Source organism: Synchiropus splendidus, chromosome 4, assembly GCF_027744825.2.
Source record: "Synchiropus splendidus isolate RoL2022-P1 chromosome 4, RoL_Sspl_1.0, whole genome shotgun sequence".
NCBI lineage: Eukaryota > Metazoa > Chordata > Actinopteri > Syngnathiformes > Callionymidae > Synchiropus > Synchiropus splendidus.
The window spans coordinates 660,001-674,543 of record NC_071337.1 but is presented as its reverse complement, the minus strand read 5'-3'; the positions used below and the strand labels follow the sequence as shown (position 1 = coordinate 674,543).

Sequence of the window (14,543 nt, the reverse complement as noted above, 5' to 3'; positions counted from 1 at the left end):
CACCATCCGTGGCTCATGGGTTAGAACTGAGCGTCTCACGGTCCAGAGGCGTGAAACAAACAACCTCTAGCAGCCCTTCTAGAAACCCATTTCCGCCAGGTAAAAAAACAGTGTGAGAAAAAAATCACCAAGCAAAAAAAAACCAAATCACAAGTTAACTTTTTTTTTTTTACCTGGCGGAAATGTGCTTCCACGGGTTTGAAGGTTCTAAGGCTGCAGCTGTGTTTTACAGCGCCCTCTCTTGGCGGCGCAATGGTGGATTCCAGCTGTATCACTCCGTGTGTGTGGCAAGCATCGTTCCCGCTCAGTGTTCGCAGGCACAGAGCACTGACTCACTCATACTCTTTATGACAAGCTGCGAAAGATGGGCACCCGCCAGTTATATTGCACACAGTGTGTCGCCCTTTCTTCCTATTACTCACCTTCTCAGCAGGCATCACAGCCAACACATGTTCCCTCCTCAAGGAAAACCGCACCATGGACCGAGCCCTTTCCCTTCACCCTGCGCTCGCTCGCTCGCTCTGCTCCACATCCAAACCTAGTACGAGTATTTCGAGAAGCTCTTGGTGGAGCCATGTGAAATGGCGTGATGGGCCAGAAGTGGCCCCCGGGCCTTTGGTTTGACACACACACACACACACATGTTGTGGAGGGAAGTGTGGAGTGATGATGGCAGCGGAGGATGAAGAGCGCTCCTTCCTGTCTGTGGGCGTGTGCGTGTGGAGGGGCGGGTGACGCCCCAGTCTGGAGTCGGACCAGAGCTTCTCACTCCGTCGGAGAGTCAGACCTCATCCAGGTCCGTAAACTTCTTTCTTTGGCTTCAGAGCAGGTCGTAACTGATGACGTGTGTCGCGCGGATCACGACAGCGGGGTCCAAACGGTGTTGACGGAAGTTTGTCCTCGTTGTTGCCGCCAGAGCGCGCGACCATGAGCGAAGAAGCAGCCGCCGCGGAGTCGCCTGCAGCGGCGGAGGCGGCCAAGCGCGAGGCGTCCGGCGCCGGCGACGCTCTCGCCCGGGCGCGGTGGAGCAACAAGCGCGAGCAGCTCCTCTCCATGAGCGCGCTCATCATCGGGCTCGGCAACATCTGGCGCTTCCCTTATCTCTGCTACAGGAATGGCGGAGGTGAGCGCCGTGCGCGCGCGTGGCAGAGTGCTCCTAGCCTATCTTCGTGAGGACCTTTGTGAGGTCTTAACCTTCAGAGTGGCAGGTCCACTTTGGTTCAGAGCAAGGTGAAGTTTAGCCACGTGTTTGGGACGTTAGGTTAGGTTCAGAGGGAGAGGCTGGGGAAAGGGTGATGGCCAGGAGAGGTCCTCACTAAGATAGGAAGACAAACGGGAGAGAGAAAGAGTGTGCGAGGGTGTGTGTGTGAGGGTGTGTGTGTGTGTGTGTGTGTCAGGGTGTGTCTGTGAGGGTGTGTGTGTCTGTGAGGGTGTGTGTGTCTGTGAGGGTGTGTGTGTCTGTGAGGGTGTGTGAGGGTGTGTCTGTGAGGGTGTGTGTGTGTGTGAGGGTGTGTGTGTGTGTCAGGGTGTGTCTGTGAGGGTGTGTCTGTGTGTGTGTGTGAGGGTGTGTCTGTGAGGGTGTGTGTGTGTGTGAGGGTGTGTGTGTGTGTGAGGGTGTGTGTGTGTCAGGGTGTGTCTGTGAGGGTGTGTGTGTGTGTGAGGGTGTGTCTGTGAGGGTGTGTGAGGGTGTGTGAGTGTGTGAGGGTGTGTGTGAGGGTGTGTGTGTGTGTGTGAGGGTGTGTGAGGGTGTGTGAGTGTGTGTGTGTGTGTGTGAGGGTGTGTGTGTGTGTGTGAGGGTGTGTGAGTGTGTGTGAGGGTGTGTGAGGGTGTGTGAGTGTGTGTGTGTGTGTGTGAGGGTGTGTGTGTGTGTGTGAGGGTGTGTGAGTGTGTGAGGGTGTGTGTGTGTGTGTGAGGGTGTGTGAGGGTGTGTGAGGGTGTGTGTGTGTGTGTGTGTGAGGGTGTGTGTGTGTGTGTGAGGGTGTGTGTGTGTGTATTTTCCGCTGGTGTCCTGGACCGGGCCAGAACCTGATGTGGCTCTGCAGGTGTGCAGAATGTACCGGCAGCTGAAATCGATCAGTCCAACACGTTGACTTGAGAAGCAGCTTCAGCAGGGTTCCATCAGAGGTCACAGTAGCTCTAACGTCCGTGAACACCATGGTCCAGACAGAATCAAAGGTCTGGTCGTGGAGGCAGAAGAACGCTTCTCACGGAGGTGAGGATCACGGCCGCCTCTCCTGGTGGACCTTGCTGTGAATGATGGGCGGAGTCTAGCTGTGCGGCACAGTCGTGTGTGGGGAAGAAGGAACCGGGACTGACCCGCTTTCTCAGGCTCTGAGGGAATGTACACATTGATGTGTTTGCTGTCCATGTGACTGGGAAGTGACTTGCTGTGACGCACTGGAATCTGACCCGGGGTCTAAACCAGCCACTTGACTTGCTCTGCCGGAGCTAAAACAGTGAGGCTGCAGTCTGCGGCATGAACAATATCAGACGAGTGCGACCCACTGTTGAGGAGGAACAGCGACCTGTCCTCAACGCCACCACCGGTTCTACTGCTGCGACAGCTGCGACCTGCCACCACCTTTACTGACCTCCCCCTTAACCACTGCTCCTGCTGCTGATACCACGTCCAAGCCAGCCAGGTGTGGAGCCGTCTGTCAGGCGCTACGCCAGACAGACGGCTTTGAATTTAGTCTGTCACTGCCAGAGTGTCAGATTTGGTGGCATGAAGCACCTCTCTGTTTCACCACCGACTCTGACTCTGACCAGAGGAGGCGCTATTGAGTAGTGGTGGGTAGATGAGGCGTCATGAAACTGTATTGCAGCTGTTGTTCACAGGCCACTAGATGGCGCTGCTGGTTTAGAAATGATGTGAGGTCTTCACTGCTGTGTCATGAAGCCTCATCTCTCCTTCACTACTGTGTCATGAAACCTCATCTGCCCTTCACTGCTGTGTCATGAAGCCTCATCTACCCTTCACTGCTGTGTCATTAAGCCTCATCTACCCTTCACTACTGTGTCATGAAGCCTCATCTACCCTTCACTGCTGTGTCATGAAGCCTCATCTACCCTTCACTGCTGTGTCATGAAGCCTCATCTCCCCTTCACTGCTGTGTCATGAAGCCTCATCTACCCTTCACTGCTGTGTCATGAAGCCTCATCTACCCTTCACTACTGTGTCATGAAGCCTCATCTACCCTTCACTACTGTGTCATGAAGCCTCATCTACCCATCACTACTGTGTCATGAAGCCTCATCTACCCTTCACTACTGTGTCATGAAGCCTCATGGAGTCTGGCAGCTTCCTCTTGGACTCGATGCTTCATGAGACGAGGGAGAAGCAGCCACTGGATCCAACTGACAGTCTGCACTTCAGAGAGGCGCACAACTGAACCCGAGAGGTTCTGAAGTAGGACAAAAGGCACAAAACAAAGATCAGATCAGATTGACTGAGCAGAACATTTTAGAAGCAGTTCCTTGACGTGTTGAAGCCGTCTAGTCAGATAACAACCATCTGATACTCAGGCTATCATGTTTCCCACTGCTCCTCTGGTTCTGCTGTTGCTGCTTCAAATGTTACCAGTCAAATTTTGGACTGAGACTGAGACTGAGCTGCCAAGACGTCTCCTCCTGGTCGTCACACCTACTGCCACCCATCACCACCACTCTGCTCCTGCTCTCCCCTTTGTTTCCAGCCACCTTCCTGGTCCCCTACTTCCTGCTCCTGCTGTTCCTGGGCCTCCCCCTCTTCTTCCTGGAGACAGCGTTGGGCCAGTTCACCAGTCAGGGAGCTGTCACGGCCTGGAGGAGGATCTGCCCCATGTTGGAGGGTGAGTGCCCGTCTGGAGGCCCTGAGGAGGACAGACGTGTCGCACACCTGTGTGTCTCTGCCGCAGGTGTGGGCGTGGCCTCGCTGGTGGTTCTGATCTACCTCAACATCTACTACATCGTGGTCATGGCCTGGACCATCTTCTACTTTGTCCATTCCTTCAAAGACCCCCTGCCCTGGTCCACGTGTGACAACAGTTGGAACTCAGGTGAGATGCAGTCTTGGACTTGACAGGCCCATTGATGAAGAGTCCGAGGAAAACGGAGGCAGCGTCAGTGAGGTGTTCCAGACGTGTCCTGCTGGGAGGAAGCTCTGGGGCAGACCCAGGACACGCTAGGGATTCCCCCAGAATAGAGCGGTTTCTGGGGAGAGTCTGGACTTCTTCATGTTGGCTGCTGCCCCCCCGACCTCCACCTGCCCTGGGCTGAGCAGCGCAAGTCTCGTTGTGGAGGTTTGAGCCCTAACACCAGCATTTTCCATCTCGCCTCACAGAGTTGTGTCAAGCCCACCAGAGTGTCTATGCAAACCCTCACCTGTATCAGCCCAACGCCAGCTGGTCCTTCCTCAACAACATCAGCTTGGAGGAGTACTTCATCAACAGCACTGAGTGAGTGGTCTGGCAGATGGGCGCAGTGGCTCAGAGCGACAGGACCAGGAAGTCAGCGAGGCTCGTGAAATCAGTGACCGACAAGTTGGTGGAAGCAATGACTCACTTGAGCTCTTGAGTTGGTCCACGACAAACGCACCAAAACCTCTTCCATGTTTGAGCCGGTGTGGTGAACAGAGAAAAGGTTTGAGTGGTCTTGTGGACACAATCCAAGCTCCCACCAGCCAGAGCTTTTCCTCCGGTGACGAGGGTCTGCGGGACCCTGGGTTCTACTGCAGCAGGCACACACCCACACACACGTGCGCGCGCGCGCTGGGGCCAGTGGCCCAGTCTGGTAACGTCTCAACTCGACTGTCAAGGTTCAGGCTGGAGAAGTGTCCCAGTAAACAGGCTGCAGACGACGAAGCGCTCAGGTTTGACCGTTTTTAAAGAGGCTGTTCTCTTGTTCAGGTATGGCTTCGAACAGTACAGGATCACCTCGGAGGACGAGTTCTGGACGTGAGTGTGCGACACACACCCACACACAGAGGAGGAGGAGAGAGCGCGTCTCTCCATGTGGTCCGTGTTTCTCCCTCAGGAACCGTGTGTTGAGGGTCCGCGACAGCATGGCGATCGGGGCGCCCCACTGGGACCTGGCGCTGTGTCTCCTGCTCGCCTGGATCATCTGCTACTTCTGCATCTTCAAGGGAATCAGGTTATCCGGAAAAGTACGCAGCCTTCTCATCCAAGTCATGAGTTTCTCCTGTCCTCCTCTGTCTTTGGCCCCTGGCTGTTGTCTTCTTCATCTCCAGTCCAACACTGTCTCCTCTCTCCCTGTGCCCAAACCATGGGACCTCCCTAACTTGGTTCCAACCTGGTTCCTCTGATGAAGCACTTCTACCTCCGAACTCTTCTGGGTAGCTTCTGTCTGGCGGACAGTCGCCTCCACCCGCCTGCACTCTGCTCTTCACCCTCTTTGGTCTCCGTCCATCCCTCCCTCTCACGTACGCACACGTAGGTTGGAGAAGTACAATGACAACACTGGTTCAACACCGACCAGTATACATGTGTTTCAGCTCAAGTGAGAGGGAGCAGTGTGTGTGAGCTCAGTGGACTGTTCTCAGCTCCTCACTGCTGTGTTCCCGTGTGACTGATGCAGCTCTCCTCTCCGTCCTGCAGGTGGTGTACGTCACCGCCACGCTGCCGTACCTGCTGATGTTCATCCTCTTCGTCCGCGGGGTGACACTGCCCGGAGCGGGAACGGGCCTTCGCTACTTCCTGGTCCCCAGCTTCAGTAAGCTGGCAGATTTGGACGTAAGAGAACCTCTCTCTCTCTCTCTCTTCAGTGGTGTGGGGCCGGTGTGGAGCCCTGAACATTACACTTGGATGTTCATGACTGCTCCATGAAGTCACTCTCTGGAATCCAGGCAGCAACTGGACCCTCACAAAGACCCCGAGTGTAGCAGCAGATAGAGTCGCTCTATGTCCTCCCGCAGTCTGCAGCGTGACCCTCAGCTTCAGGGGTCGCATTCTTTAGCCCCACATCACATTCTGGAGGGAGGGGTGAGCGGGGCTCCTTCCTGAGGCCACATCTTTCAGTGTAATATCTGGTGTTTCCCTGCAGCGACTGAACAGTGTCAGCTTCAGGATCACAGGCAGCTCTTCAGGGCGCGCTCAGAGCTACTGTCCCTCCAGTCAGGCATTTGTGGAGGCCTGCATGGGTGGGCGCGTCCTGCCTCCCCTGTTTTCCAAGACCAGGCAGAGATCAGGCAAAACAACAGGCTCACTCACTCATGACAAGTGTCCCGGCCAGTGGACGCTGGAGCTGAATGTTCTTTTGACAGCTGTGGAGTCCAGTCCGTCAGGATGAGACCCTGAAAACACAAGCTTCTCTGGCGTGACCAACTCTTCTTTCCTGGCGGCTCTCCTGAGTGTTATCCTGAGCATCTGAGGGGGAATTCGGATGTTTCTGGAGGGGTGCGGCGTCAATGAATCAAATTCACTTTGGTTTTTATAACGGCATTTTTTGGTTATCGAAATGCTTGGACCGTGATGTCTGCAGATGACATGGCGATCTGTGGTGAGAGCAGGGAGCCAGTGGAAGATCAGCTGGAGAGGTGGAGGTCTGCCAGAGAAAGGAGAGGAATGAAGGTCAGCTGCAGTAAGAGGGAATCCATGTGTGTGAATGAGAGGGAGCCAAGTGGACAGGTGAAGCTACAGGATGCAGAGATAAAGAAGGTGGGGGTCTGAAGTACTGAGGCTCCACTGTCCAGGGCCATGGAGAGTGTGAGGAAGAGGTGAAGAAGCAGGTGCAGGCAGGATGGAATCATTGGAGAAAAGTCTCAGGTGTGATGTGGGACAAAAGGCTGTCAACAAGGATGAGAGGGAAAGTGTCCAGAAGGCTGGTGAGGCCAGCAACGTTGTATGGTTTGGAAACAGTGGCACTGAGGAGAAGACAGGAGGCAGAGCTGGAGGTAGCAGAGATGAAGATGCTGAGCTTCTCTCTGGGAGTGAGAGCAGGATGATGAGAGGATCAGAGGGACAGCACATGTGCTCAGGTCTTCAGGAGACCAAGTCAGAGAGGCTGGATGGAGATGGTTTGGACATGTACAGAGGAGAGAGAGAGAGAGAGCCAGTACATTGGTAGATGAAGATGTTGAGATGTTGGAACTGGCAGGCAGAAGGTGGAGAGGAAGGCCACAGAGGAGGTTGATGGAGGTGATGAAGGAGGACATGAGGTTTGAGAGAAGAGGAAGCAGAGGACAGGGGGGGATGGAGGAGGGTGATCCACCTCTGAAGGGAGGAGCCCACAGAGAAAGAAGAAGAAATGCTTGGTCTGTTAATGTAAAACAAGATGTGATCTGACTTTTAAAATGGGGTTTGAATTTCTCTGAAGTGAATGGAACCTAGTGACACAAGAGTGAACATCTGAACGTAGGACACAAAGAAGGTGACTACTCTGTGCACACTTCCCGTCGCTGGGGTTGAGTATGTGAGTGTGTATTTCCACAACACAACATCATGTGTTGGATTCTCTGCCTGTCCTCCGCCTGGATAAGTCAGCTGTGGAGTCCCTGCAGGTTTGCCTCGGACCGACCTGCTTTCTCCTGTGAAGTGCGCCATCTTTCTGGGAAGCGTTTCCTGCCCTCTCATTTGCTGTGTGTTTCCCGTGGCTGGTCGAGCCTGTTGTCCCGACACGTCCTCGGGCAGAACTGTGGGAAAGTGAGCTGAGAAAAGCTGTTGTGAAACACCAGATGTTGCCTGATCAAAGCCACTCCTGGCGCCATCCAGAGGACGTTTGATCGGCCGAATGTGCTGCTGATTCAAGCGTCGATCAGACACGAGTGTTCTGTTCGAGGCCAGGACGGGTCTGCCGGCCACTTGGGGCCCGACTGAGGGGCTTGGATGTTTGGAGCCCGGCCAGCTGCATGTTCCTCCAGATGTCCAGCGCCCAGTTCAGGCTGTAACTGGAGACGCTGCAGCAGCAAGGATGTTGGGGGCGGGACTTGTGACTGAGCACTTCCCTCTGCTCCCCACAGGTCTGGCAGGAGGCGGCTTCACAGGTCATCTTCTCCCACGCTGTGGGCCACGGCGTCCTGACCTCCATGAGCAGCTACAACACGTACAACAACAACTGCTACAGGTGACCCACTGACACTGAGGAGGAGAAGCAGAGGGCTCAGGCGTGGAGGTGGTGGGGGGCTGTCTGTGTTTGCATCCTCTTTTTCCTTTCGGCATTTCCTCCACCTGAACTGATCTCCATCATCCTCCCTGGTCCACATCTATCTTCTCCTCACATCTTCTTCTCCTTCTTCTGCCTGGTGCTTCCATGTCCAACGTTCCCTGTCTCCCCTCTTCATGAGTCCAAACTTCTCCCTCCGTCCTTCCTCGTCACTCCCACTGAGAACCTCAGCATCTTCAACTCTGACTCTTCTGACTCAGAGTCAGAGCGACTGTCTCTGAACCAGAGACCGTGGCAGGTCTGACCACCGTCGTCTCCACCGGTTCCCCCCTAACCTCCTCACCTCCCTTCATCTCTGCCTGGAAGACTGAGGCAGAGTCCTCTGTCTTCACCTCCTCTCCTGCCTCTCTCTCTCGTTCACTCATCTGTCTTGGTCCTCCTGAGCTTCATTCCTCTCCAGCTCGTCCCTTCATCTGTGCTCCTGTCAATCCTGCTCACTATATCATCGGCAAACATCACAGTCTGTCTGTCTAGACTGGGCTGGTAGGCCATCCCTGATGGACCCCGCCTCTCACCCCCCCACCGTCTCACTGACTCATACCTGTCCTGCGCTGCCCTCACTCACTTCTCTGATGATGCTGAGTTCATGGAACTGCAGTGCATCATGGAATTGTGAAGATTGTTTTCTACAAGCAAGTCAGTCTGTATGAATGTGAGAAACAACGAAATGAAAGACTAAACGAGTGATACAGCACAGGAACCGAGTGAGCGAGTGCTGGTGCCTGTGTCTGTGCAGGGACAGTCTGCTGCTGTGCGGCCTCAACGCTGCCACCGGGGTCTTCGGTGGGCTGGTGGTGTTCTCCGTCCTGGGCTTCCTGGCTCAGGACATGGCGGTGTCGATGGAAACGGTGGCCTCTAGTGGTGAGCTAAAGCGCGTGGCTTTTCCTTGTCCTGACCCATGGTTTCCCAGCGAAGCCTTCAGACTTCATGTGCTGACGCCTCCCTCTCCCCGGCTGCAGGTCCCGGTCTGGTCTTCATGGCCTACCCCAGGGCTCTGTCGCTGCTGCCGGCCCCTCGTTTTTGGACCGTCTTGTTCTTCATCATGATCTTCCTCCTGGGCATCGACTCCCAGGCAAGTGTCACGCCCCGCAGCCAGCAGGGCTCCGGCCTTTGAGCCTAACCACGCCTCTGCTGTCCAGTTTCTCTGCGTGGAGAGCATGGTCACCACCATCAGCGACCTGTTCCCGGCTCGGCTGAGGAGGCCCGGGGCCAGAGAGATCCTGGTGCTGCTCATGGCTGGGATGTGCTTCCTGATCGGGCTGCTCTTCGTCACCAAGGTAGGAGTGACCGGATCTGTGGACGGGTGACCAGAACATGAGGGCGCTGTTTCATCAGCCCTGCAACACTGTCTCACGAAGCCTCATCCACCCATGGCTCCCACACGTGAATCGTTATTGATTTGTGAGTGGAATGGTACGTCACTTGTTTTCGGTGCGGGTCTTGTTGTACAATTGTCAAGGAAATACTGCGACGCTCAAATGAAAATCAAGATCAACTTAAACCTGAAAGTTCATGTGGACATTTTTGCGATTTACATTGTGAAATATACCGAGTGTAATGACCTCGGACGGACAGCAGGTCAAGTATTGATCACTTGATTCTTCTTTAGTCCCTCCAGTGCAGAAGGTTCCAGAAGGTTTATTGAAGAAGGGATAGATGAAAGCCATGATGTCGGCTCTGTTTCAGTCCCACCATGTGATTTGTAGGTCACGCCAGCATCACATGACCCATCCGCTGTGGCTGCCTTGACGAAGTTTCTGTTGCGTGTGTGCTGTTGTTTAGACAGACCAGCAGTTGTTGGGAGAGTAGACAAGAGACACGCTCAGATTCACTGAATCCAGCCAAGGAAGTTGAAGGCCACATGTCTCCTCTGGCAGGGAGGGATCATACTGTTCCACGTCATCGACGAGTACGGGCCGAGCGGAACCAGCCTCCTGCTCATCGCGGGCGTCCAGTCCGTGGCTGTGGCCTGGATTTACGGTGAGACGGCGGCCGGTCTGGGACCCAGCCTGGAAGGAGACGAGACTGGCTGAGTCTGGGCCTTTGTTGTCGTGCCACGCTGACTGACCGACACTCGATTTTCTGTTTTTCTTCCCCACTGTCGGCTGGGCTGGGTGGTTGACTTTGATTCTGCTTTGATGTAAAGCACCTTGTGAGCCGGCGTGTCTGACAGGTGCCTTACAAATAACCATGACATGACTATTGTTGTTACTGAGCCGAAGATCCAGGGTGGCTTCTCAAGGAAAGTGGTGCCAGAGTGGACGAGCATTTGACTGACAGCTGAGAAATCCCTATCTTTTCAAGCACAGCTCGGTGAATTTGGTCAGTGCTGCAGTGAAAAGAGACAAGTGAGGTTGAGTGACTTCTCCACGTTCTTCTTGAAAGCGCCAGCCAAAGTGGATGAGACGATGAGAGCGACTGGAGACTCGAGCATGAGATTGTTGTTTTGATTTTTGTGGGTCACCGGACGGATCGTCTCTCACGGCTTTGCAGGAGCGGACCGTTTCCTGGACAACATCAAGGACATGACGGGCGTGGTTCCCCTGCCGCTCATCAAGTACTGCTGGCTGTTCATCACGCCGCTGCTGTGTGGGGTGAGTGCTTCTGTGACCACGCAGGTTTGGGTCAGGAGGAAGCTGGGTGGTCCCCCACACACACGCCTCCCTCTGCTGCCCCCCAGCTGCTGCTCCTGGTGGAGCACATCAACATGCAGCCCCTCTTGGAGTACCAGTACGTGCCCGGCAGCGTGGTGCGAGGCCTGGCGGCGCTGGTCCTGGTGACGCCGCTGCTCATGATCCCCATCTTCGTCCTGGTCCGCCTGTGCAGGGTGAGCCAGAACCTCGCCTGTCTCATCACCATCATCATCGTCATCTCACGCGGCGTCTCCTGCAGAGCCCTGACAGCATGACCGCTCCGGACCGCAGCCTGCGGCAGGCCTGGCCCCACAGGCCGCTGCTGACCCTGTGCAAGAGGGTGGTCCTGGGGCCCCCGGCGCCGCCCACCCAGGTGCAGCTGAGCGAGAAGGAGGCGATGGAGCAGCCGGTGTGAGCGGGTCCCAGCCTCAGCCGGGTGTGACGGGTGCGGGGCTTCCCTCTGTGCTCCACAGCGCCGGACAGCTGGCTCCACCAGTTCCTCAGCCAGCAGCAGCAGCAGGAGCTCCACCTCATATATCCTCATTAGCCTCCTGCATATTACCCTGACCTCTCTTTTGTACTCAATATCAACACTTACGCAGCTACCTGTCCAGCATGTTGCGCAGGAAACTAAAGTATTTCCTCAGAACTGTCGTCTATCAATTACTAATAAAATGTGCTGATTTTGCTTTTTATGGTGAAGTGTGCCGTTTGTTCTCATGACTTGGGTTGAGGAGGAACAGACAATAGAGTTCAATGAAGGTCAGACTTGGTGTTGACCCAAACTACTGTGTGAATCTGAAGGAGGTTCTGATGCTCTGCGGCGCTCAGAGACTCACCGCCATCACGCTCCCTCCTCCTGGTTGAGATGACGTCACGTGTGACGCCAAACAAATCTTGGTGCCAACGGTGGCGACTCGGACGTGAAGGATCCTGGATCCTCCAAATCCCCATGATGGAACTGTAGAACAGAGGGAAGTCAGAAGCCCAACACTATAAAGCAAGATGGCCGCCCTCCATCTCTCTCCAGCTGTTTCTGAGCCTCTACATCAACAGAGCAGCAGCTCACACACACCTTGACCTCTCAGACTCCGCCCCCATCCACACCTCCGCCAGGCTCCGCCCTCATCAGAGCTCCGGAACCAAACGTAGCCGAGGGTTGTAAGTGGTGGATCCGGCGGGGACAGCAGTCAGTGAAGACGCCAGGCGTATTCATGGCTGTGCTCTCTGCTACAGTTTAACCCGCCGCACCACAGAACCTCTGCTACAACTATGGCAACTGCCGGAGGACAAAGTAAACTACGCTCATCAAAACCATGGACCAACTTTATTGTCACTGTTTATTTAGCGTCTCCATTGCTTTCTTTCTTGTGTGTGTGTGTGTCACATGCTTTTGAGTGACTCATTGCTTTTTGCAAATGAAGCATGTTTGGTTCCAATCATTGCAGCCTGCAGCTGACACTAGTTTTCACAAGCTCATTTGCAAAGCGCCTTACTTCCCGCCATGTAGCTCCAGAACCATGTTTCGCTGCATTTCAAACAAATCAGTGAAAAGAGAGAACATTTTCACTGATGAAAAAGCCCTGGAGGGAGCGTCGCGCCTGTCAAAGACGCATCGTGAGGAGCAGTGAGAAGTGCCTGAGTCCCACTGCACCGCCAGTCGCAGTCGGACTTGTCACAGATCAAGAGGACCTCTGCCCTCCAAAGGCACCTTTTAATAATAACACTGGAATAACGTGTGACTGAAGCTGCAAGGGAAAGGTATCACCACAGCCGGCTTTGTTCTGTCACATGAGCAGGAAGAGCAAGAATCAGGTCGTGAGTCCTGAAGGCTGGAAAGGAGCCAAGAGTGCCCTCTCGTGGCTGCAGGCTGTGTCCGCTCCTGGGACACATGAGAAGATGTGGGATGACACACATCTGTCACTCCTGAGGCCCAGGATCAGCCACACAGACATGACTCTCTATGGCAGAGAGCAAGCAAAAACAACCCAGCAAATGCTGTATATACGTATGAACGTAGGAGAATGTTGTGCGTGTGATAATATGGAGTTTAGACAGAGCACAGGAGACGTTATGGTTGTCATGAAGGACACGTGGAAGCGTGATGTTTCTGGTTGTGTCCAGTGCTCGAGCTTCAGAGGAGTTTACCACCCCTCGATATGTGTTGACTAGCACCTGGACTTGGAAGAAGGAATTGATGGTGTTCCACGCGAGACCCTCATGAGTGAACGGATGGACGAATGACAGAGTGTTTATTCCAATCTTCTCAAATCCAACGTTTGCATTTGACCTTACGTGAGCTACATTTGGCTGCTTCTGACACATAACAGTGTGTAACGGAGGCGTCACTTGGTCAGGACATTTTGGAGAGACTGGAAAGCAGCGGAGCGAAGCTCCCGCTCCTCCTCCTCCTCCTCCTCCTCCTCCTCCTGGTGGTGAGGATGGGCGAGCATCTACAGCACCAGAGGAGGTTTGTCCCGTCACTGCCAGCAGAGCCATGGAACTGGCGAACTCCAGTCGGCGCCAATGACCGACCGATATCACCGCTCTCATGAGGACTGAAGCCAGAGGACGCCTCCAGTGCTCCACTGGCTCTGGTGAGTGTGAGTGAGATGGAAGTCTATCAGGACACTGCAGTCACTCATGTGTGTGATACAGTGCGACATTCAATTAACAGTCACTTCCACCACCCTCCCCCCGACCCCTACCACCACTTTCTCTGGGTCAACAGAGTCGTGTTTGGATCGACCGCCGAGTGACAGCTTCTTTGGTCGCGTGTCCGGCAGCAGGCGTCTCCTTCCAAAGGAGCTCCCAGATCCACAAACAGGTTCAGACACCAGCCCGGGTGTGAGACGTCCCAGCGACCCGGCTCCTGTTGGAACTCCACCCAAAGGCCCAGATGGAGTCAGGACCCTCACACCTGCTGCACATGCTGAGACGGGGAACTGACCGAGTCAAGTTCTGCCTGAGCTGAAGACAGTTCTTCTTTGATCTCGGTCACAAGTGGAGTCAGAGGTGGGATGGCCATGTCCAGCATTCAGGGCTCAGCAGTCCACGGACTGGACTTTGGTTTCTGGGTCGCTTCCGGGACTGACCTGCTTCTCCGATCCCCTCGGAGTCGACGTGGGCGTGGCCATTTGACGGTACAGTAGGAGCCCAGCGGCCCAGATGAAAGGGTGAACCTTTGAACGTTTGGCTTCAGGCACGGGGCCACATGGGGCCCCTGGGCCAGACTTTGGCCTCGGCTGTTCCATCCCGTCGTCTTATTAAATGATGAAATATCCAGCTCTTCACTCTGAGGATTGTTGTTTGGACGGCGGAGTTGGGGCCAGATCTTTGACCGTGCCAGGTTTTTTACAGATCAGTGTGGACGACCTGACGTGAACTTGCCTCATGATTCTCACTCTTGTTCTCAATCGGGTCACTTGATGTGCGGCTTCCCATTGGCTCACTGGAGCCGACCAGTCCAGCTGCCAACAGTCGATGCTGCTTTCATTTTCCATAACCGCTTGACAGAGGGGGGGGGCTCTCTTTTGGGAGTCGCCATGGTTACCGTCCTGGCAGAAGCTCTGGGCGCAGTGGGACTCCAGCAGAAGTGGGCGGCGCCGGGGCCCCATGGCCCGGGGGCCTGCCGGTCAGCCAGCAGTGATCAGAGCAGAGGTTCAGGTCGAACCTTGTTACCAAACACTGGACACCAGCGGCGGCGCGGCCACACTCTGTCAGCCACAGCGGATGGAAGAGGAGCTTCACCAC

The 14,543-nt window shown here is 54.9% G+C and overlaps 1 protein-coding gene across 2 annotated transcripts; it reads left to right on the top strand.

Moving 5' to 3' along the window:
* The first annotated feature begins 741 nt into the window (after positions 1–741).
* LOC128756870 (sodium- and chloride-dependent betaine transporter-like) lies at positions 742–11,464 on the top strand. Of its 2 annotated transcripts, XM_053861649.1 has the most exons (16): positions 742–796; positions 917–1,123; positions 3,696–3,830; positions 3,897–4,037; positions 4,322–4,436; positions 4,887–4,934; positions 5,014–5,143; positions 5,595–5,729; positions 7,955–8,058; positions 8,894–9,018; positions 9,117–9,229; positions 9,297–9,434; positions 10,035–10,137; positions 10,651–10,751; positions 10,838–10,984; positions 11,050–11,464. In XM_053861649.1, exons 2-16 carry the CDS (start codon positions 928–930, stop codon positions 11,203–11,205), a joined length of 1,887 nt encoding a protein of 628 aa, XP_053717624.1. In that variant the 5' UTR covers positions 742–796; positions 917–927; the 3' UTR covers positions 11,206–11,464. The 2 variants fall into 2 exon arrangements, with proteins under 2 accessions (XP_053717624.1, XP_053717625.1); XM_053861650.1 differs by lacking the exon at positions 8,894–9,018 and having other exon boundaries at positions 11,050–11,193.
* Positions 11,465–14,543: the final 3,079 nt, after the last annotated feature.

Coding starts and splice junctions, on each gene's coding strand:
- LOC128756870 (XM_053861649.1), top strand. CDS start 928: ATGAGCGAAGAAGCAGCCGCCGCGGAGTCGCCTGCAGCGGCGGAGGCG. Junction 4,038..4,321: donor TGACAACAGTTGGAACTCAG/GTGAGATGCAGT, acceptor CTCGCCTCACAG/AGTTGTGTCAAGCCCACCAG. Junction 10,138..10,650: donor GGCTGTGGCCTGGATTTACG/GTGAGACGGCGG, acceptor ACGGCTTTGCAG/GAGCGGACCGTTTCCTGGAC.